Source organism: Antennarius striatus, chromosome 4, assembly GCF_040054535.1.
Source record: "Antennarius striatus isolate MH-2024 chromosome 4, ASM4005453v1, whole genome shotgun sequence".
Classification (NCBI taxonomy): domain Eukaryota; kingdom Metazoa; phylum Chordata; class Actinopteri; order Lophiiformes; family Antennariidae; genus Antennarius; species Antennarius striatus.
Genome location: NC_090779.1, coordinates 11,278,015 through 11,302,506, shown reverse-complemented (window position 1 = coordinate 11,302,506; position 24,492 = coordinate 11,278,015). Strand labels below are relative to the sequence as shown.

The 24,492-nt window shown below is 39.7% G+C and overlaps 1 protein-coding gene across 8 annotated transcripts in view; it reads left to right on the top strand.

The window, feature by feature from the left end:
* Positions 1-24,492, top strand: part of mef2aa (myocyte enhancer factor 2aa) — a 66,377-nt gene that overhangs the window by 29,541 nt on the left and 12,344 nt on the right. For 4 of the 8 annotated variants that reach the window (XM_068312285.1, XM_068312287.1, XM_068312286.1 and 1 more), the window contains 4 exons: positions 4,393-4,596; positions 20,194-20,325; positions 20,393-20,527; positions 21,863-22,085. In XM_068312285.1, the coding sequence (XP_068168386.1) occupies positions 4,393-4,596; positions 20,194-20,325; positions 20,393-20,527; positions 21,863-22,085 (694 nt within the window). The remainder of the gene's footprint in view (positions 1-4,392; positions 4,597-20,193; positions 20,326-20,392; positions 20,528-21,862; positions 22,086-24,492) is intronic. The other 4 variants (XM_068312290.1, XM_068312288.1, XM_068312291.1 and 1 more) reach the window with 2 other exon arrangements.

Genomic DNA, 24,492 nt, shown 5'->3' with positions numbered 1-24,492 from the left:
TTATTAATAGTAACTTCATAACTGTTTCAGTAAAAAGAAACATCACATGTAATGGTGAGTCTCGTGACTCACCATTATATCAAAATATAATGGCAATTCGCGGTTTCGAAATTTAAGTTGAGAAACGGGAACATTGTGAATATTTTTGAATAATGGAGGTGCATTTTTTACCAATATTATATTGCGAAAAAAGGGAGCATCGATTCTTTTCATTATAAGTACTTAATGCTTGCGTTCCTGGGACGCACATTGTCTGATGATCGTGCATCCCCATCAAAATATGTGCGTCAAAAGACTCAAGGATGCCCACAAACGAGAACACTGTGTTATTATCCACTATCTGGTTTTTCTTGTGTCTGGCCTCCTCTAATGAAAGATGAAAATCTTTAAAGATGGGAGAAAGGCTCACACTTTTGTGCTGATAGTTACGGGCCATTCAGGAATAAGTTGGATGTAAAATGGGAATTTAGATTTTCTACTTCAACCTGACATTGTGAGAGTTTCTTAATAGGTCAGCCTTGATGATTTGTAGTGTGTGTGACAAATTTGAATATTTTCAGTCTCATACTAGTTTAAATGTAACTTCCTTTATCTTTTGCCTTGTTGTTTCATCTCACTGAATGTCTTTTAGATCCACTGCCATGCAGTGACGTGCGGTGAGGTGAGGTCCATGGCTGGTGAGGCACTGACTTCATCATAATCAGATGAAGATGCTTACAAACATATGAACTTACAGTGTAGCTTATTCACCATTAATAAGCTAGGTGAGTGGTGTATTATCACCAGTGCCTCCTACCATGAGGCAGGAGAATGTGTGCCTCACTTCATGGCTTTTCCCAGCTGTTTCAGGACCACTCAACTCAAGAAAGACGTTACACTCATGCAGTTGTAGACAAAAAAAAAACACTGTACATTATATACATTAGCTAAATTATGGGAACTTAGTTCATAGAGCAAAGGTGTTTAAACATTTTAATAGCGACATATAAAGAGATAGCATTACAGTCTCACTGTATAGCATACCAGCACGGCTAGTCGGGTGGCTGGTGTTTCGTTGCAGGTCTCTTCTCAGTACTGTATTTCAGTGGTAAATGTGAAAATTCAGCGACATTAAGTAAAATAATGTAAAATTGGTGACATTAAATGGAAAATAACTATATAATACTAATAACTTGATAAATATAACCATTTAATATATTTGTTCCATTTTCCAGTTTTTTCTTTTATGATGGCAGGTGAGGCACACCTGCCTCCCCTGACCGCATGTCACTGCTGCCATGGTGGTACAACACGGCTCTACAATATGAGGCTAATCCTACTTTTAAGAATTACATGAATTAGTCAGGGAGGTACGTGACTTGTTGAAGTGTCTTGCCGTTTTAAAGCCACACCGAGTGTATCTGTGGGTGTCTTTGACTTGTTGAACACTAGGAAAACTGCATGGTGCCTCAGACATGACCTCAAGGATGTCTGTGGTTTTCCACTGTCTCACCAGTTTATGTTGTAACAATGGGGGTGGTAGAGGTTAGTGTGTTTTTTTTGTTGGGGTTTATTATCGCATCTGTTTTTGTGTCATCTTGAATTCATTCATCATGACTGAAATGAAGGTAGAAGGTGATATTTTTCACAGTAGAGGAATAGTAATGCTCCTGATGTTCCTGCGTTAGTAACTGTTCAGATGCAGAGTAGTTATGTGGTCTTCGCCTCTAATGGCTTTGAGAGCAGCTCATTTTCACTGTATCTGGGGCTGGACAAGCACCTGGTCTCAGTGCTGCTGCTGAGGTTGAAATGAGGCGTTGCCTGGGTCAGCAGCCCTGCACTCAGCACTCTGCCATGCATTGAGGTGGAACAAAGTCCTCGCTCAGCGTCTCATCCTGGGATTCCTGCTGAAAGGTGACATCTCCCTTCAGCAGATTTGTCTTTAGCAGATGAATGTGGCTGTTAAGCCACATTCATCTGCTAAAAAGCATACACTTTGTTAATCATGTTCCCACATCATGGCTCCACTTTTCCAGTTGGTCAGGCAAACAAAGAAATATGCAGGCAGGTAAAAATGATTGGGTCGTCCTGGAATACAGTCAGATGAGACTAATATCACCTGCTCTAAGTGCATAGAAACAAGACCTGAGGCTGGTCAAATCATATCTCCATGGTTGCTTTTCATGCAGTGATGCAGGTTGAGGAAATCATCAAAATGATACTCACAAAAAACCACACTATGCTTTTTCTGTTCCACCAAATTCACTCAAAGGCCTCATGTATCTGTAGTTTGTGAGGAAACGTGTCATTTGATTCAGCTTGTACTGTATTTCAGTCCTGCCATTTAAAGAAATGTCATTTTAGAATTTGGTTTGTCATATGAGCTGGCCAACATGGGCGTATTGAATAGTAAATTACACCAGGAGAGGCTCCTCCATGTCTAGAATGGGAATAATGGTCCTGTGTAATTACCTGTAGTGAAGAACAGTTGAAATTTGTTTATCACAGTTGACGTTACCTCACAGCTCCAGCGGTTACATACGCAGCATGCTAAACATAGGATTAGACTACATTACACCAGTTAAAATGAGGCTTTCGCTGCAAGCTGTGACCAGTGACAATTGAACAAAGCCAGCTCCTCTGCTGAACTCCTCTCTTTATAGGTCAGGGAAACTGATGGAGAATACAGACACATGCACTCTTCTGCAGCTGAAAGCACAGCTTCTAACAGCACATTCAGAAGACGTGTTGTACCATACACACAGCGACAACAAAACAGATCTGAAGCACAGTTTCAAATGTACACATTTCAATTCTATTTTCTGTAAACTGCCATTACAAAACCAAAGAAAATAGCCACTGCATTTCTGTCCTCCCTCTTTGTGAGTGATGTTTTCAGCTTGAGAAATGACTGTAACTTTCTGTAAAGAGGTGGGGTAACATAATGACATGTGTGTGGGTCCCGAAAAAACCACAGAGACACAGCTGCAAAGATACAGGACATAAAGTCACTTTGCAGAAAGGGTTGCGCTACCGTCGGAGTGATGTATGACCTGAAGTCCCACATGAGAGCTCATGTTACAAGGCTTATGCTGCACTATAGCGATAACTTTCCATATATGGAGTCAGGGGCTACAGTAATGTATGGACCCCTGTTGTTGCCAAAGCTCTGACTCAGCTGACTTACTCATGCCTGTAACCGTGACCTCTGTCCTGATAACTAGACATGTCAGATATGCACTATGGCATTGCAATCATTCCTAAAGGAGGAATGATCTTGTTATCTGTCACCTTGGTTACAGCAACATTGTTGTAATGTATTGAGGCTGTTAATATACTATAGTTAGTTCCCCCTCACTTAGCCTGCATCGCGGCGCCAGCTGAATAATTTTTAAAAAGGACACTTCTAATTTTTATCATTAAGCTGCTATAATTTACTTACAGAAAGGTGCAAATACAACAAGGCAGTCAGAGACTGCAACATTCCGCGTCACCCCTGAATTATAAATTTTACCCTGGCCTACTTTCATAATGGTCGCAGCAATGAATTCTATTTTGTACTATCGGGTATGACATTGACCTAGTTTTCCAAAGGTGAAGGTCATCATCACATTTTTGTGCCTCTGGCTTCCTGAAAATGTTGCTTTTTGTTTTGTGATTGTATCTCATCAGGTTTCAAAGATGTGTACCTAAAAAGATGTAAAAGTGAGAATTTGACCTTGACCTAGTTTTTCAGGGTCAAGGTTGTGATCTAATTTTCATCCCATTGCCTCCCTGAATATGACGCCTTTTGTTTCACCACTTCGCAGGATGTAATTGGTAACTTAAATGCATGAACTCAATGAACATGCTTACCTCTTTTTTTTTAGTACTTGTTACTTGAGGACTTCCACATTCATCTGCTTCTTTTCATTCCATTCCACCTTTTGAGAGTGATGTGCTTTATTTTTAATACCACTACATTCGTCTAGCAGGTACTGCTGCTTTGCAGATGAAAAAATTATATTTCCGTCACATTTAATATTTCTTTGCAATTTGATCATTGCCATAGGTGACAGTATAAAATAGTTAGATTTCTTTATAGAATAATACAATAATATAAATGCTGTATATTTCTTGATAAACTAATATGAATCCTTTGATATATGGAACAGTATCGTTTATAAAATGAGAGTTGTTGTGATATGTTGCTGGTATTTTTTTTCCCTTTGTTTGCATATAGACTGCTTGGAGTATTTTCACACTGGTTTTGTTTTTCAAGTGAAACTTGAAAATTATTCTAATTGGACAAGATGAACAAGATTGAGAAATAAATGCATCTGTCATAGTAAAAATTCTAAATTGACACTTAGGCTTGATCATTTCATAGAAAGTTTTCCACTTGAAAGCATATTTTTTCTTTGTGTTCCCCAGGTTACCTTCACAAAGAGGAAGTTCGGCCTGATGAAAAAAGCCTATGAGTTGAGCGTACTATGTGACTGTGAGATAGCCCTCATCATTTTCAACAGCTCTAACAAACTGTTCCAGTATGCCAGCACAGACATGGACAAAGTTTTGCTGAAATATACAGAGTACAACGAACCCCACGAGAGCAGAACCAACTCTGACATTGTAGAGGTGAGTGAGTGCTGGCCATTTTACTCTGTAAGGACAAACTTCTTGCAAACTGTGGTCAAAGAACAGTGCTTAGAATTATGAAATTTAGGCTAAATTTATTATTTCAGTCTGCATTTTAACTATAAAATATATTATTCCTTGACCATGTTAACACTGAAAGTTTTGTGAAGTTCCCAGTGGGTAATGACACAGTGAGGAACAAGTAACAGTTTCCTTTCAGGCAACATTCTGATAGGGCACAGGAGGTCTGCATTCCCTGATAAGTTAATCTTCTTTTGTGCCCATCAACCGACATGAAAAACCTATCTCTGTTCTCAGTAACTGCTGACCACCATTGCTAACTCTGTTTCCCATAGATATACATGGGAATGTACAGTAGATACCTGTAGCGCTCATTTGTAATATACCCCATCACCGACCATCAGCTTGGTAGCTGCTGCAATGAAAATATGGTTTTTAGCTCATTCTGTACAGCTCCTTAAACTCAACAGGCACTTGGGTTTCCTGGCAGCTCCTGCGGCGGAAGAGTGCGCCACTTGTTATGCCAGTATAGGAAACTGTCAGGCGAAAGTGTAAAAGCCAAAGTAAATGAGAATGATTAGGGATGCATCCTGCTGCAAACATCTTTCACTGGCACACCTGGGGTTTCTCAGCTTATTCAAAATCTGTTTTAAGAGGCTGGTATCTCCGCTCTGACTTAATGAAAGCATCTACAATGTATGTTAATGCCTATTGATAAAATTATAACACTGCTCGTATAAGTTGCCCATTTGTTTTATAGCTGTTATTTGAATACATTTAGACGAGCTTCTTCTACACTAAAATACTTTTTTTTATTGAGATTTACAGACTGGTGCATCCTAGTACTTTTACTGCCACCTGCCTACTAAAACAAACTGTGTTTTTTATTACTTTGGCCCAATTAGGAAGCATTAAGGGTTTAAGATGGGTGAGATTGAACATTTTCAAGAATCCCAGCTTTGGAAAAGATGTTCATTTGGAAGAATTAGTGAAATTACATGCAGCATAAAGGAGTCAGCTGTGTCCCATTATCTTTTATTCATGTTGCTGCTGCTTGTGAATTACCTGCTTGGCAGAGCTGCAGAACAGTGCTTTGGCATCCAGTAGACTTGTGCAGTCATTTTCCATCAGGGGCCCTCACAGCAGTGCAGGGACTCACCTGCATAAAAAATACATGGATACATTCCTCACTTACGTAACATTGACCACAAATTTGTGTTAGCCTCAGCTTTGGAAGCTGTGTTATTTGAAACAAGCAAACAAAATGATGTGCACACTCATTATGAGGTTATTCACCTCCGGCTCTTCTATCACATGTATCTGTCATTTGCAGATGTATGTTTATGTTAATAACATGGCATAATTCTTGTGCCTTGTGCATAATGTAGCACCAGTCATCCCATGCGGTTTCCCCCCTTCTGGTCACACTCAAGGAAGCTGCGCCACTGCACAAAGGCAAGAAAAAGTCACTGTTGTCCCAACTGCTTGGGCCAGCGTCTTTGCTGATATGCACAAAACTGCCTGCTGGCTAAATGTTTAAGGTTGAGAAATGAAGAAGCGGAGCAGAAATGACCTGCTCAGATCCTTTCACATCATTATCATGACGTAACTCTTCTATTCACTTGGTCAGTGAATGTACATAATATGTTGGTTATCATGATGAATATAAGACTTGATCATATTTTAAGATCCAATTTATTGATCGAGTATTTTCCGACATCATTTTATACTGCAGTATACTAGGGATATTCAACTAAAATTTTAAGTAGTCCTGTTGGGCAACCCTCTTTCCATTTCCACCATAAACTTCTGGCTCTACTGGAGTCCAGCAGTCATGCCCTTGATTTGGCACACATCTTCCACCTCTCGTGATCTTCTTATCATTTTGATAAGACAAAAAAAGGTCATTCTGAAGTAGCGACAGTGTTTGTAACTGCAATTGGGTGGTACTGGGTGGTACAGTATTTTTCGGTGGTACAGTATTTATTCATTTATTCATTATGTAATTCTTGAGCAGTGGATATGTGCAATTTCCTTCCTTCGGGATTATTATCTGTCTATCAATCTGTCTGTCTGTCTGTCTGTCTTTCTGTCTGTCTGTCTGTCTGTCTGTCTGTCTGTCTGTCTGTCTGTCTGTCTGTCTGTCTGTCTGTCTGTCTGTCTGTCTGTCTGTCTGTCTGTCTGTCTGTCTGTCTGCCTGCCTGCCTGCCTGCCTGCCTGCCTGCCTGCCTGCCTGCCTGCCTACCTACCTACCTACCTACCTACCTACCTACCTACCTACCTGTCTATCTATTTGAAAAAGTACCAGGTATATTTTCTCTAATAGAGAACAAAATACTTTAGATAGTGACAAATATGAGGTCCTGCATTTTTCCAGGCTGAGGACATGAGTTTAGTTCATATTTTATTTGTTGACCAGAGCAATAAACGGTTATGTGTAGTTGTCTGACTTCTAAGCTGCATTGGTGAAGAAACAGAATTATTAATACATTGGAATATGGTTTCTATACAGAATAAATACACTTTTCTTGGAGATCACATTTGAAAATGTCCAACTTCCTCTGGAGAGACTGGAAAGTCTTTAGCTAATCATACAGAAAGTCTAATTTGCTCATTTTTGTACGCTACGATGCACATGGGTTGTTACCTATGTGCATCATAGGGTAAGTTCAACAGTGTGGAGCCATTTACCCAATGAAATGGGCCTCACATGAGGACAATTATACTGTATACTAATCAAAGTTTTAAATTGCGTTAGACCAATCTGTGCCATGCAAACAATCATGTGCTCATTTGTCTCGTTTGGAGGACAAATAATGCCTCTCCCACTTTTTGCTGGGATGCGCGTTCCATGAGAGAAGCTAAATCAAAGGTCACATTTCTGCTCAGTAGTACCATCTGTAGATAAAGGCTGAGCTGTGCAATGTGGGAGAACAGTCTCCACGTTTTCCACAGATGGATGCATGCCTGGACCACAGTTTGATAACCCAGCGGAGGGCTATGGACTTTGTCTCAAACTTGGCTCGCTATCCAAAGCGGAGCATTAGGCTCACATTTTTCTTCTATGGGTGTATCGGTGTTTGAAAATCTGTTGATGTTTGTAACCTCACCATTTCTTCAGGAAATGGCTGTACTGCTGTAAGCAATCTCTCTTACTGCATTTACATGTGTGTTACAAAAGCCCTTCTTCATTTTTCAAGAGTTTCTGAACAATTAAAAAAAAGTTCTACTCAGTAAATCAAACTGTACTACTTTTGTAAGGTTTAATAAATAGTATAGCTGTTACCAAAATTGCTTTTGAAGGTCCCATTTGCCGCATTTTAATGCTTTGATAACAAAAAAGAGTAACATGCATAATAAATGTGCTGTTTAATATTGTTGGAGTATTGTAAACAGAGCACGGTATTCATGGCAGAATGTTTTATGGTGTTGTTCTTATTGTGCTTTGTATTGAATTCTGTTTATACCACAAATGAAAATGGTGCCGTTGGTCATTACATTAATCTAATAATATTTACTCTTCCTTCCCTCTCCACTAGTGGAGGTAATGAGATTTTGCTCATGCTCCATGATAACCTCACACCGTTCTTCATCACACGCAAAGATCTGTGTCTCCAGAGGGCACCTTAAAATTAGATAACAACTTCATAGCCTTCATCTGGCATTTATGTCCTCTTCAGTGTAGTTAAAGTGTATGGTACATGTAAAGATTTATCACATCTGTAGGCACAAAACTGGCATTAAACCAACACTTAATTTAAATCTTATAAATGCAGGGTTGTGAATAGGCTTTAACTAAATTTGAGAGAATACATTTAGTTAAATACAAATGTATGTTAGTTGAAAATATTCAGACTGCCCCTCATGCCGACCATTGACTCTTGCTCTTGTTTTTTTTTAAATGTCTTTACCCAGTGGATTTGGGAGCGAACAGCCCAAGATCATTCATAGGGAAATTCTGCTTATCTTCCTCAGAAAAAAGAGGGATGGTCATTGTTAATATGATCTGGGAAAAACAGACAGTTCCTTCTCTATTTATGAAGGAACGCCCCCTCTCACAAGACCAATATAGTGAGAAAAAAATGGGCATTAAATGATGGGGTGATTTCCCTTAGGTTTTATTTTATGATTCATATCACCTGCTGTTAGAAATGGCACTGTACCAGTCAAATAAACAAATATGCAAAGTCTGACCATTACTGAATGTCAAGTCCTTTTGTTGCATCAGCATCTTACATTATTCCAGTTTTATTCCCTATGTGGATTATACAGTCAGAAAACCCTCCTCACACCACCAAAAATAAGGGTTCAGTCATCAGCTCCATATGCTTTATCTTATTTTTTGGAAGGGGACATTGATGCATTGAATGGCTTCAAAAGCACATTTTCTTTGTCTTCCAGCTCAAACACAGAAGTATTTTATTATTATATATGAAATGAATCCTGCACAGTGCTTTGGATTGAATGGGCACCAGGAGCTTCAAACAAGGGGATGTTTATGCTGTCAATCATAAGATGAACAGTGATTAAGACTCATTTCTCTCTTAATGAATGCAAATTGGCACATCTGCTATGGTGGGCTCGCTGTCCAGACTCTTCAATTAGCGTGATTGATCAATTATCCTCCTGCTGTTGGCTCACTTGAAATGGAAGTTGGGGAATGGCTGGGGGTGGACAGGATGGGAATTGGAGGGGAAGCATTAGAAAAAATGAAAACTGTCAAAGAAGTAGATTTTTAAAATATTTTCTACAACTGCTTATCCATGCAAGGTTGCGGGGGAGCTGCAGCCGCTCGGGCCCGTTCACCCAACCAGATACGTTTTCCCTTGCAGAGCTGCTGCTTTACCTCATTTTTTAAAATTTATTTAGAGCTGTTATACCAGACTTTGCTATGACTAGCATACTTCTGCTGTTTTGTCTGTCGGTCATAGTGTGTTCTATCTCTTTTTTAATAGCTATTGCAAACAATCTGTTTAGTTCATTAACACCAAGGTGCAGGTAAAAACAACAGAAAACCTTTTTTATGACAAACAGATAATTGCATATTGCTGTTTGTGTAAATTTCCAATACTAATTCCATTGAATCAGCATTAGTATAAAATTTATAGTTTTTTAATGTTTGTTAATTTGTAACAAGAGTTTTTTTCTTACTTTTATTTCTACTTTATATGAACAAAAACACAATTTGCAGTTTAAATCTGTATCTGATTCTCTATCAGTAAGTTTTCAGATCAAATATTCCCTAGAGAAATTAGCTGCAGACATACAAATATTTAGTAGATCAGTACTCTTTCAATTCCAAAATCTGTCGAGGATATTGTGGTGTGCAGCTTGCCTGTGTTTATTTTAACATTACGCTGAACACAAATCCTTGTATAATAGTGCACTGACAAGACTATGCTGAGCATTGGAGAGGCTTTTATATTAATGAAACATAAAAGACAAGGTAAATAAGGTAAATGAAGAAGAAATCATGAGAAAATACAATATAAATACAAAGTATGTTACTTGCTCCACCCCTTTCTTAAAGCTTAAAGCAAGTATGGTACTAAACAAACATCTTTCTTTATATTTATAGAACATCATTTGACAACATGACTAATCATTGAATCCAAAACTCTTTCTAAAGACTGCTTCTTGACAGCACTCAGAGTCAGACCCGAGAGGATGCCTGTTTTGACACTGCCATTAAAATCTGAATCAGAAAATAGTTTTTGGGCGGCATGGTGGTGCAGTGGGTAGCGCTGTTGCCACACAGCAAGATGGCTCCCGGTTAAAGTCCCGCTCTATACAGTTAGCATGTTCTCTCCATGTCTGTGTGGGTTCTCTCCGGGTTCTCCAGCTTCCTCCCAGCCATTGCAGCAGAATATAATGCCTCATCAGATTATCAATTGTTATTTGTGGTAGCCAGAGCATAGCACACACAAATTGCATAGTGGTAGAATATCATTACTTTTCCCTCTCTGGGCATGTTGTGGTTATAGGTCTAAATCTTTTGACATCTTCTTATGATAGACAGACAAACAGACAGATAAATGATCACAGAGATAATAAGCCCATCAGATCATTGCATTCTGGCTGAACAAAACCTCGAGCACAACCAAGAACAGACATTTTGTGAAAGCGTTTTATATGTTAGTCAAGCCTACAGTTGTCTTGTGTTCAAGATGGGGAATTGAACCAGAGTTCAATTCCCCACCAAGGCAGTTACATTTCCCCATTATGTGTTTGCACCAAAAACAATAGTCCTTTGCTAATCCTACCCTCATAATATAATCATGAGCACCTAGTCCTAGAAATCAGAATCCCATTGTATTAATGTTGGTTTGATATTCATCCAAGAAAACCTTTATTTCAGTCACAGTGGGGGGGGGGGGTGTTTGGATTTTTTTCAACCTCCAAAATTTTGTTTTTGTGCACTACATCCACCTACATGTACTTTTATGCTAGCCTGTCAAGTAATTACAATTTTAAAAAGCTCAATCTTCCAATTTAAAAAAAAGAAAAAAAAGAAGGATTTTACTCGATTTCATAAATGTGTTCTAGGTAGTTTATGGTTAATGGACGGAAGTGGTTAAAGACCTGTCTTGAAGGCTAAAGAAAGATTTAATGGGTTCTTTCTTGTCATATGACCAGCTCTTCCACCAAGTGTTATGAAACCATTCTAATAGCTTTTGTGTAATCCTCTTGACACAGACAGACAGACATATAGACATGGGGGATCATATACTGTATATAGACAGACTGACCAACCAGAGCAGTGAAAACATAACCACGTGGTGAAGGTTAAATCTTTCATTGGCATCACATCATTTCTTCACCACCTCCTTATCTTCCACCTCAGTCCCTCTCTTGAACTCCACCATCATCTTATTGCTTTTCTTCTTTTTGGTATTTCACCATAGAGCTCACAGCAGCAATGATGAGAAATCCTTTTTAAGCTAAATCAAATGTCATTGCTGTTGACATAGGCTTATTGAGTTGATGTTGATTTTTCAGGGCTTTTCAATGTCCAGTGTGTGAGTTTTTCTGCCTTCCCATTTTTAATATTGCATAAAAAACATGCCCCGTTAGTCTCCTGTGATTTATTGGAATGATATTGAAATGTATCTTCTTTTATTTTCATTTAGACTGGAGGTCACAGTAAATTATCTCAAATGACAATGATGATGTGATTACCTTAACCACTCACTTCTATGTGGTGTCTTTTCACAAAGTACTATGTTTGTCAGCTGATTGTTTCTGAAATCCTCTTGGCACCTCTTTATTTGGGGACATATAAGACTAAGTTGTCTCTTCTGTGTTTTGAAGATGCCTTTTTTTTGTTTGTGCTTTGAATCTAAGCACAAAACTGTTCAAACGGCATCATCTCTTTTTAAATCTTTACAATAAATAATCACAATTTCAAATATAGACACTCAAATAGCTCCAGTAGAAACTGAGTAAATGGTCTTTGGTTGCTATAGACATATGGATGATGTTAGGTTACAGTTACAGTGTTGCATTTCAGTTGCATTGTGGTCTATCTGTGAGAACAGAGATTATAAAGATAAAAACTAAATTGGTATTAGCAGTTTTTCTTACTTAACACATTTGGATGCGTGCATGTAGGAAGTTATTAAAAATTACTGTCGCTCTTTAATTCATAGACATTCTCTTTGTGATTTGTAAATCCTTTATAAAGGTAGGGAGCACATAGTGTCTGTTATGCAAGCCATCCAATTTGACTTAGGTATATGGTGTTGTATCTTAACATTAGATTTCCTTTGGGGTAGTCTGATGAGGGAAATCTGAAAGTCTTTTCTTGCCACAGTGAGTGAAGCGGACTGGGAAACATGCTGGGTTTCAAAGTGCCCCTCTTTATAGGACAAGGACTCCTTTTCCTCTGGGCTTTCACTGAAAAAGGGTCAGTCCTCTTTCGTAGTTTTATCAGTATAATAATGAGACGGTATATTACAGAATAATTTTTTAGATGTGTCCTCTGTCTGTAGAGTTACCTGTTTTTCTTTGACTTGCTGAGCTCTCCAACAATAAAAGTCCTGGTTTTAAAACAATGACCTATAGCATGTTGTTGCGCTATAGTAACTCCTCTGCATCAGGTGCCACAGCAGTGAAGATGACTGACATGCTTCTTGATTGCTGTTGGTTTTTATCCATGTGTTTTGTATTAAATGGTTGTCCAGCAAATATGTGTTGATAATCTATGTTGCAATTATCATAAAAGGGGTTATGTCATTGCGAACAAAGTGAAAACCTGTAATATGGCAGATTTTCTTGGAGGGTTGGCATGTGACAAGGATTGCCAAAGTGAATTGAGAGACAGACACCAAATGAGAAATTAGGATTTACTTTCTTTAACATTTGGACATGAATTTTTTTCACCAATTTTGTCATAAACTACGTAATGGACTTGAATGCAACTTAGAAGAACCCATTAAGAGATTCGATATAATGGAGATGCAAATGCTTTTTGTTTTATCAGTTAGTTTTGAAATGTTTTATTTTTTACACATGAACTACTTCATTAACTTGAAACTGGATTGAAGTGTAGCACAAGTGCCAATGAAGGGATCATCAAATTTTTGAGCAAAAAAAACATCATTAATGGAATTTGTTGTTTCTTCTATCAAATTAAAAATGACACCATTGTGTTTACAAATAAAATAAGCAGGTTTTCAGGATAAAGGAATAAGATTATCATGGTCAAACTGGCGTGGCACTATTACTTTTCTAAGCAATAATGCAGTAAAGAGTTTTTTGTAATATTTTCTTTTTGCAAGCAATGGAAGGTTCTTGAAAATGGGCCTGTGTTGAGTCTTAGAGTGTATGATCACATTTTTTGTATTGCGGGACGTATTTTGACATCCTCTTGAAGAACAGTTTTAATTTTTTTTTTTGATCATTAAAATATGTCCACACAGTTGACATGATTCTTCTAATGCTTCCCCTCTTAAACAGCAAGTTATTATTATGGGGCGGCAGTGCCTCAGTTTCAAAATCGGCGGTTCGATTCCCGTTCCCGCCCAAAAAAATACCTGGAGGTGAGCTGACAGTGGGAGGTGTCAGCTCACCTCTGGAGCACTGTCGAGGCGCCCTAGAGCGAGGTGCCGTCCCCTTTACAAAAATTCCTCATTTAAGGCGCACCAAAATGGAGCTGCCTGCCACTCTACCTCCCTTGCATGCCTACAGGCCCCCTTGTGTATGTGTGTGTGTGCTACAGGGGCCTGTACACACTAATATATATATATATATATATATATATATATATATATATATATATATATATATATATATATATATATATATATATATATATATATATATATATATATATATATATATATATATATATATATATATATATATATATATGCATGCGTTTGAATCATTAGCTAGAGTGTGCATTCTTAATTACCCTTCAAAACAGTATATTAAATAAAAATTAAATTAAATTATTCTGATGTTGTGAAGTGTTTTCAGTTGCTGGGATTTCATAGTAACTGTAAGATGTGAGCACAGTATTGGATTGACATCCAAATCTGGTAGCAGCACGTCCCTCTCTATTGTAACTCACATCTCTAAAGAAAAGAAATGGTGCTTTTCTACAATAACAAAGCTTGATATTGTCATTTTTGCCACACAACATGATGTGTTGCTGCTCAAACTGAGCTCTGAAAACATACCTGTTATAACTGTGGGACCAACACTATTAATAGGTCAGACATTGAACTGACCTGATTTTGTTTGATCTAGTTACAGAACAAAACCAATATGTGTTATATTAAAGATAATTAGAACTAGAAGCCATTAGTCCATCAGTCTTCTGTGTTTTTCAGTGACCTTGCAGGATGAATGACTGAAGTCAGACTTTGCTTTTGCGCACAGTGGCCTCTGTAAGTTAGCTTGTTCAACAACCAGCTTGCCCTTGTGCCTCCCTCCTCCCATTGTGTGTGGTGTGTGGCCACCCCCTCCTGCCCAGGGGCGAGGACAGAGCAAAGCCTGCTGGGATGGGGGGGACTGGGGGTTATCTGGCACCATGCCGCCTTCCCCTGGATGCCTGACCTGACTGGGGCAAAGAGGGTGGTTGCTGCATCTCAGATTGATGAGGACAGGCCTGTGGTCTGGGTATAGAGTGTTGCAGAACAGACGTCCTGCTGGCACATCCTGCCCTCTCTGTTGCATGCCCCCAGCCCTCCATACTCGCCTTATCGGAACTCCTAATTGTCCTTATGAATATTTTAGAGGCGAGCAGGAATTGGAGTTCAGGGTTGGGGTATGGTTTCAAGGGCCCTGACAGCTAATGATCTACTCAATGACCATAGAAAAAGAGCAAGAGCTGAAGAAAGAGAGGCAGTGATTAGAAACAATACATTTTTATTCATCCGTGTTTTAATGTTTTTTCAGAACTTTAATTTCTCCTCGTCAGCTTTCAAAACTGTAACCTGTTCATTACATAGAGAGGAAACAGCGTCTGTTGTCTGTTGATAATTTTGCATTGGTTTGATTTATATTAGTTTAATTCCCTTTGTCTACACTGAAAATATTCAGTCCATTGATTGAGGTTATTCTTTCTGGCTCTGGTGGCTAATAGCTGTGTCTCATCAGCTGGTGGCCAAAGCCTCAGAGTAGAATGCTTCGAAGGGACAGATCACTGCACAGCAACTGCACAGCATTTGTTAAAATGGATGGATTGTGGATTATTCTTATTATCTAAACAAAGATTACAGTGGATGTGATGCTTTTTCAGTTCCTATAACATAACTTTGATAGTTTTCTGATTAATGATTCAACATTTTAATTTTTTTAAATCCTGGCTTACAGCCCATGATTTATCTTGTTTCAATAGATCACTATTAATCTGAATTTGAGCTAATTGTTCATTATGCTGTTTCCATTGTCATTGTGATGTCAGGTGGGACTGAATCTTGCTTTGTTTTTTTGTAATGGTCACAATACAACAACATAAAAAATAAAAAGCAGACCAGAGAGCTTTCCCCCCCTCCTGCTTCGCTTCCTGTCTGCTGAACAACTAGACAATGTAGTGAGCCACAGGAAGGACATGAAAGCAGCCTCATATCCTGATATCAGTCCACTCAGTAATGTGTAATGGTCATGAGATTAAGCAAGATATGTCTGGGAATTACAGAGGCTTCCTTATCTTAGAGACCCTCACTCTCAACTCACAATATTTGGTGGGAAATAGAGAAGATGGCTGCTACACAACAGTACCTTAGTGCATGGAGTGCCTGAAGACCAACCAAGAGAAGCTTTTATTCCCCTCAAGTGATGACTTCAGCACCACGGGGGAAAAAGAACACAATGGTAGGGAAAGTCTGTTAAGATATTATATAAGAGCAGAAATATCCTCCACAGATAAAAGCCTCCCTATCAGCCGCCTCCCCATGTTGATTTCCTAGTGCGTTCACACTCAAAGAAGCCCTTTGATAAGCATATTAGATGGAACGGCTTGGACACAATGGTGATGTCATGAGGATTAGCACGCTACCTTGCTTAGTGTAGCATAGGGCACAAGGGCTAATTCATAGCACGGCAAGACGAGAGGCTGGAGGACCCACATGAATGAGATGAAGGGAGGCCACCACACACTGGCCGGTTAAAACAACATGATGTCTATCTGTGTAGTGTAAAATGTGTTAAACATGATGTGCTCCAGCTTGGGAATATTCTGTGTAAATGTCCTGCTGTATTGCTGCGGCAACACAAACTGTCTAGCTGGTGGCCTGGTAATCAGAGCTTTTGTGCCCTGGTCACAGGTCAGGTGATCCTCTGCTAAGAGCAAAAGCTACTGTGAGTAAAAGCTTCCTTGATTCAGTCCAGCTTTTATACTGAACCACTATCCTACTCTTTTCACCCTCCCTCATATTCAAGTACAGTGCCGTGTACTACATGAATAAGTTAAATGCAGAAAGCTCTCTTGACACAAGAGAGGTAGAACATCTCAGTGACTTTTTTTCCAAGACCCACAGCAGCAAAGTAAATTACTTGGACCCATTTCTCTGAAAGTGCTTCTCAAGAAACAGGTGATGTACGTAGCTTATACGAGGGCCAGAGATTTATTTTTAAATCCATGCCACAGAGGTTCTTTCAGTGTAACAGTAATAAAGTGAATATACTGCAATTGTTCAAATTAAATGTAATGGTATATGATAATTACTGTATACAGTATATTATATACAGTATATTAGCAGTACTTAAGGTACTCGATTGGCAGAATAACAGAGATTCTAATGATTTCAAACCAAGTGGAATGCAAGGTTACCTGTTATTGCGCTAAAGCTTGCACTGAACATATATTGCAAAACTGGAGAGACAATTACGGTGTGCAATGTTCCCCATGGTTACAATGAGCTTAATATTAAAAGCGCAGGTGGAGATGATGGATGGATGTTTCTTTCTGCATAAGGAAGCTTAAAGGACTTTTTTGATGGAAAATCCTATTGAAGAAAGTGTGAAACACATAGGCGAACTGCAGGACTCAAATACACACACATGCACACACACACACACACACACACACACACACACACACACACACACACACACACACACACACACACACACACACACACACACACACACACACACACACACACACACACACACACACACACACACACACACACACACACACACAAATACAGACAACAGAGCCCAGTTGGTTTGACGTCATCAACTTGGAGTGCCATTTTCATTTCAGGAGCCAAATTTCTATCAATACAGGTTGGACTGCTGTGACAAAATTGTAGCTGGCCTTGTTCCCATTCATGTTTGTGAGCGTTTCTGCTCTTGTGTGAATAGATTACACAAGTTCTCTTGTCTATGCTCTCTACACCCTCCGCACCCCCCCCCCCACACACACACACGCACACAAACACACACAACAGGAAGACCCTCCATTTAATCAAAATTATTACTTTGACCAGTGACTTTCATCAAAGTAATTTGTTTAAAACATTTTTTCAATTTCTACATACAATTTTAAAAAAAAATCTGTAGTCTGATTTCCCATTTCTCGGTCAGAACACTAGCCTATGGGGTAGTCAGCAGCATTGACATGTCTGAGCAAGGTTGATCTGGGGTCAGGTGGCCTTCAAGGTTCCATGTGATCCCTTCTACGGAAATGTCTCCACACCGCTGCCTCTGATTGGTCAGCATCGAGAGCCAGGTCTTGACATGTGTTTGGAAGAACGACACCTGTTTGGCCATGTGTCTGTTTTAGTGATCCATTTAGTCTGTTGGACTCCCACAACTGGCCAAGTTATTTAACAACGATTTACAGCCATACTCTCTCTGGACTTCAATGTTATTGGCATTAGAACGTCAGAGATAATTAGCTATTAAAGACTCAACGCTCTCAACGCAACCTTTTGAAGATGATATGTATTGTAGGGATTCATGTCCAGTATAATGGGACAGAGCTGTTGTGTGTGCTTGACTGCAACTGTCTTCTGCTATCTGGATCCATCTCACCCACTGAGCTGCTGCAGCCCCTCCCTTATGGCTTGGTCTGGTGGGTGCGGCGCACTGAAGACTGGCCATGCTTGTTGTGGAATTAGAACAGCCCTGCCCATGTCACACAGCCGTGCCTGACCAGTTTGACCATATTATTCCCATAATGAGCAGGTTGGAACTTAAATTTGCAGGTTGAGATAGGATCTTTGACTTACTGGGGGAGAAAGTACATAGTTTAACCCAGTAAACACGGGCCTAGCTCAGGAGTTTTTTCAGTAAACAGGAAATGAAGCAGCATGGTGTTTTCTTAGAATGAGAGGAATGCTGTAGACCACACTAAAGAGTAAATCATCTTTGGTTCATGGCTAGCCTTTCATTATGCAGAGGACTTTATGGGTGCATTTCTGAACTTCCTTATTTCTGTCTCGGCTTCATGCAGCATCACATTCTTGCCTGAACAATGTAGAATAACTTCATTCTTGTGGCTTAAAATGTACAACCCTCAGACACTGAATGCATATGTGGATGGAGATAGACTGAGGGCCATTTGATTTAGCATCATCTGGATTCTGGGGACGGGAAGCCAAATGGCTTCTACCTGTCAGCTCTTTTTTTTTCAGATGTTGATGTTGACGTTGCAAATGTCATGAGGTGCGAAGTCTGTTGTAATAACATGTCTGAAAAGAAAAGAAACTAAATAAATAAATCCATAAATGCATTTAATGAGTAGTGGTATTACACAGGAGTCAAATGAAGTAGCAGGATAGCTTTTAGGAAATGTAACTCGTATCGAGGTTGTGGTGAGTAGCGCTGGTTTAGCCACACTGTCTACGTAGACCTAAATGTACAGTCGCATTGCTGTTAGAGGATGTACAAATACCCATCCCCCTCACCACAAACACACACACACACACGCACGCACACACACGCACGCACGCACACACACACACACACACACACACACACACACACACACACACACACACACACACACACACACACACACACACACACACACACACACACACACAACTCACATGTCATCACACCTGATTCAAAGCATGGACATTGCACGTATGCACGACTCACCCTCATACTTCACATCATGCCAGTTTCTGTTTCTCTCGCACATGTTTTCCACTTTGTTGGGTGATGAAGAGCAGATACAGAGAGGAAGGTCTCATTAGTGTGTGTCAGTTCCTCTCTTCTGCCTCACACTCTGACCCCCTTATCCACAGGGGTCAGCGACCTTCCTGTAGACAGGAGGCCTCTGGTAGGGCAGAGCATTGCTTGGACCTGCAGTAGCCTGATGGTGGAAGCTTGAGAGCCACACACAAATCATCTTTTGATGTACATTGCCTTGATATCACATGCTGTCACATGCTGTCAGCAAGACCTGTTAACAGTGCTATTCAGAGCTGTAATGAGGAGCAGAGAACAGCTGTATGAAAGTGAGCAGAGGAGCACAGTATTGCGTTTATTTGTTTAGTTGTATTTTCATCCTGCTAGTAGATATGCTCTTTGTAGAGTCACAACTATGTTCTTTAGAGCATTTTGCTTTTATTATAGCTGCTCAATATCAGAGACAAAAAAGCTGTTTGAGCGCATCTTATAATCTGTTTTATAATCGGGCTTTGATAAGATGTGTCCCATGCGTGAGAGCCATATTGAAACACATGCCTAAAGTGCTCTGCTGTAGAATCTTCATACGCAGTGGCTTCTTACACTTGGATGGTTTATCATAACTGAAATATAATGAAAAATCCAAACACGGGGCTGCAGCAAGAGAAAGGAGAAGAGAGAAGAGAAGAGAGATGGATGGAAAGTGGGAGAAGAGCTTAATGTTTTGTTTCTTGTAATACTTTTTTGTCCTTTTCACACATGGCCTTGTGCTAAGCTTAAGTTTAGTCTAGTATTGGTGCAGCAGCTGTTCATGACGTGGTGTAACTAAAGCAACAATTTAACATTTAGTAGATGTTGATTTCTGTAGCTGTTCTTTCCATTTTTTTTCTTGTAGAAATGCTTATGTTAGGTGGTAAGCAGCACAAACACAAAGCCACATCTTGTATTCTGTTTCTTTTCAACTGTGCAATTTCATTTCAGAAATTGAGAAACAAAGGCCATAATGACTGTGCTAGTCCTGATCCTGATGACTGTTTTGGGCACAGCCCCCTCATGGACGACCATTTCGGCAAACTAAGCGAAGAGAGTGATTTAATGTACAAGCGCTGTGGTGTAAGTACTTCCTTTGTCCCCTGCTGTTTTGTGTTGATTCCTGTCTTTATGTTGATGTTCACTACAGGCGCTAAACAAGAAAGAACACAGAGGTTGTGATAGCCCGGATCCTGATGCCTCATATGTCCTCACTCCTCACACAGAAGAAAAGTATAAAAAAATTAATGAGGAGTTTGATAATATGATGAGAAATCATAAAATCGTAAGTACTGTAAATGCAACATCTTTGCTTGACTTTGTGGCACAAAGGAATTTCACTCTTTTTTTTCTTTCAACCTTTTCCTCTTTTTGTTACTCCCACCTGCCCAGAACTTCTGTCAACTTCTTTCAGAACTACTCTAGTTTGAGAATAATGCCATCCTTCACAGGGCGTGCATTTCTTTCTTAGGTTGATTTGTTTGACAACTGATATTCTGGCACACCCTGATAAGATCACGTTTCATGTGAACAGGCGAAATGTTGCATGCTTCTGTGTGAAAGATGACACCGTAGTATCATGGTCTTGTTGTCATAAATAAAACGGTTCTCTTCGTTTAAGCACATTGGGGATATACTGTGATATTGTGTCAGGTTCTCATAAAGATCTGCTGTGATCAATGTACTTTGAAGTTGTATTATTTCAAACTTAAGCCTGATTTTCATCAGATAACGAACAAGACATCTTCTTTTAGATTTTTTTTTACATCCACACAGTCCAGCAAAAAATATCTCATACTTCTAAGTTCTATTTCCGGAGTGGCCAGAGCATACTAATGCTATAATGCTATAATTTATTATCTTCCCCCTGTTTCATGTACCTCTACACTGCCTCTTTTTGGAGAATGCCACAAATTTTGTGATCTTATCATGCGTAACAATATTAGAATTATAAAAGAACCTATAGTGGTTATTGAGCAATTGCGTTCTTTATGTTCCTGACATGAAGAGCATCACTTTGCCCTTAACAAACTAATGATAACACCCAACTATCTCACTGGATGATGCTGTGATGAAATGTTCTCACTACCACCTGTCATTCTCACTTACGCTTGCACAGTCAGCACTTCGTAGGTAAATGCAAGTGAGTCATGAATTTCTTGTAGTTGTGAATCTACACAAGTGTCTCTGCTGTGCTGAGACACCCATAACACAGTCTGTCTGTAGTGCTGATTGTTGCAATGCCAAAGTGATATCCTAAATGCATGTGTTTGGATTTGTTTTCTGTGATTGGTGTGTGTTACGGTTGACCCAATGAATTGTATGTGTGCTCTGAGTCCATAGTAATGAAAATAAAGGTTTTTATAATTATCGTACGGTACTAATAGCCCTGAGGTGTCAGGAAGAGGTATTGCTTAAAATTTGAGTCTAAAGTGCATAGCCGTGTATACTTTGTTATTCTGTGTTCTTTAGTGTCTCTGCTTTGTAATGTGTGACTTTGTTAGTTTCCTGAAACCAAATGTCCATGCTGTTAATGATGTCATAACAACCACTGACCCATAAAACATTGAATTGTGTGTGTTTGTGTGTAAATATCTCCGTGTTTGTCTCCCTTTTGTAGCCCACAGCATTGCCTCAGCAGAACTTCTCCATGCATGTGGCAGTGCCTGTGTCCAATCCCAATGCCATGTACCAGCCAGGGGGGGCCCTGGGTAGCCAGGCCCTGGCAACAGCTACAGCCTCCCTCAGCGACAGTGGGATGCTGTCACCTCCACAGTCCTCCCTGCACAGGAATGTGGGCTCAAGTGGAGGTCCCCAGAGGCCCACCAGTGCAGGCAATGCAGGTTAGTGGAATTTCTATAGTTAGTTGGTCATAGTAGCTGGCAGAGGATGAGCCAAATCACTCAGGAAATGGTTTTGATCACCTTTGTCTAGCACTTGTATACAAAATAATCTTGTCTTAGGAAAAAATTTACACTGCCAGTGCTGGTTACACACAAGACTTGGTGCAGGTATCGGGGTACGTCTATGGAGCACAAGCGTAATGTTGCCACTCCTTTCAAAGGTTAATTAGGCATTGTTTCTACAGTTACAAGTTCATGAAGAGCAAATCAATCTAAGATCAAATGCTGGACACCTTTTTTGAATAGATTCATCCCAATGATTGTATTACCTTTCATTTCATGCTGGCATTGCAAATGCAACACAAGCTGGCCAAGTTTAACAAGCAGGCTTTGCAAATCTTTGCAAATTCATTACAAATGAAAAAACAAAACAAAACAAAGAACACGTACATCCATAGGACAACTATGAACATGCTCTGTGTCTTAAGTAGGTCTCTTTCGTGACAAAATTAGCAGTGCTTAAGTGCAAAAACCCTAAAAAATTCTGCAAAAATTCTGTTTTGTCACTTCTGGTGTGATCTGGCAGCCACTTTGCTCACTTAGTAGTGAGTCATTAGCCTTGTTTTGAGTAACAGGTATGGAGAAGGTAACCTGGTTCTCACCAATGAATCAAATACAGCCCCTAATTCACCAAAGCCAAAATTAACACATTTGCCTCCTTTGTAAAACAATGTCGATGTAAAAAAAAATGTTTTTGAGAAAATTGCATGCTGGCATCTCTTTGCTTTCCCTCTTATTACTAAGCTAGTCTGTGTGAATCTATTTAAGGTCATATTAGTTTTCTTCCTTTTTTAATATGTAATATTTTAGAACTATGCAGTCGTGTCATACTATCACCCTGCTAAAGGGTGTTTGTGTGATTTCACCCTCTCTGAATGCTAATTATCACACATTTTACTTTATCAGCATTATGGAAAAATGAAGTCAGTTTATGCTAGTACTACACCAGTGCGACTCAGCCCAGATGGCTTTTGCAAGATTCAGTGTCACTGCGAGTGACAGAGGTGCATGCAACAAGGTGTGAAATACCTCATCCAAATTTGTCCATGTCAGAATTGGCCAACATGTAACATTTGTGGCAGGTATACTTAATAGTTGTTTGTCACAATATCTCATCTTTTATGTTTACACGCTACAAGGTCTCTATTGTATTATTTTTTTGTTTCATATTCGATCAACATATTTCAAATGCTAAAATATGTCTGGGTCCATGTGGTATACTAGAATTTTGTGGTTTGATTCAAGTACATCTCTTGAATATGTCTGCTTGGCAGGAGTGTCTTTACTATTATTAAAAGAAGCTCCAACAGATACCTGCTTTCCAAGAAAATGAATGACTGCATGTTGAAGGTGCATTCTCAATAGTGGAATGCTGTATTCACCATTTCCAAGTATGCAAATCTAACAAACACCATGCTGAACACAGCTTGATGTCACTGGTTTTAATCATAAACTGAAAAATTCCGCACATTGAGGACACTGGTTTGAGCATATGCTTCTCTTTTTTCGTTTGTGGTTGAAGAAAGATCTACATGACATTTTCGGCTCTGGTCTGGCATCTCCATCACACGCTCGGCTGGTTTGCTGAAGGATGCAGATGGTTAATCATATCACTCTGTACATCTCATTAGGTGGCATGCTGGAGACCACATACCTTTCAGTGCCAAGTAGTGTGGGCTCAAGCCCAGCGGGTAAGTCCTCCCGGAGAGATTCATTAGCTATCTGTAGTTCTGCCCAATAGGCCTCCTGCTTAGCACGTGAGTTGGATGGTTGTGTTTCCATCTGTGATTGGTTCAAGACAATTGTTGTTACCAGTAAATGGTAGTGCCTTTATGACAGGGTGTGGAGAGAGGAACTGTGGTATTGTATGAGGAAGTCTGGAGTGGCAGAGAAGTATGTTAGAGTGGTGCAGGACATGCATGAGGACTGTAAGACAGTGGTGAGTTGTGCTGTAGGTGTGACAGAGGAGTTCAAGATGGAGGTGGGACTGCACCAGGGATCAGCTCTGAGCCCCTTCTTGTTTGCTATGGTGATGGACAGGCTGACAGACGAGGTTAGACAGGAATATCCATGGACTATGATGTTTGCAGATGACATTGTGATCTGCAGTGAGAGCAGGGAACAGGTGGAGGAGAAGCTAGAGAGGTGGAGGTTTGTCCTGGAAAGGAGAGGAATGAAGGTTAGCCACAGTAAGACAGAGTACATGTGTGTGAATGAGAGGGACCCAAGTAGAAGAGTGAGGTTACAGGGAGACGAGATCAAGAAGGTAGAGGATTTGAAGTACTTAGGGTCAACAGTCCAGAGCAATGCAGAGTGTGGAAAAGAGGTGAAGAAGCATGTACAGGCA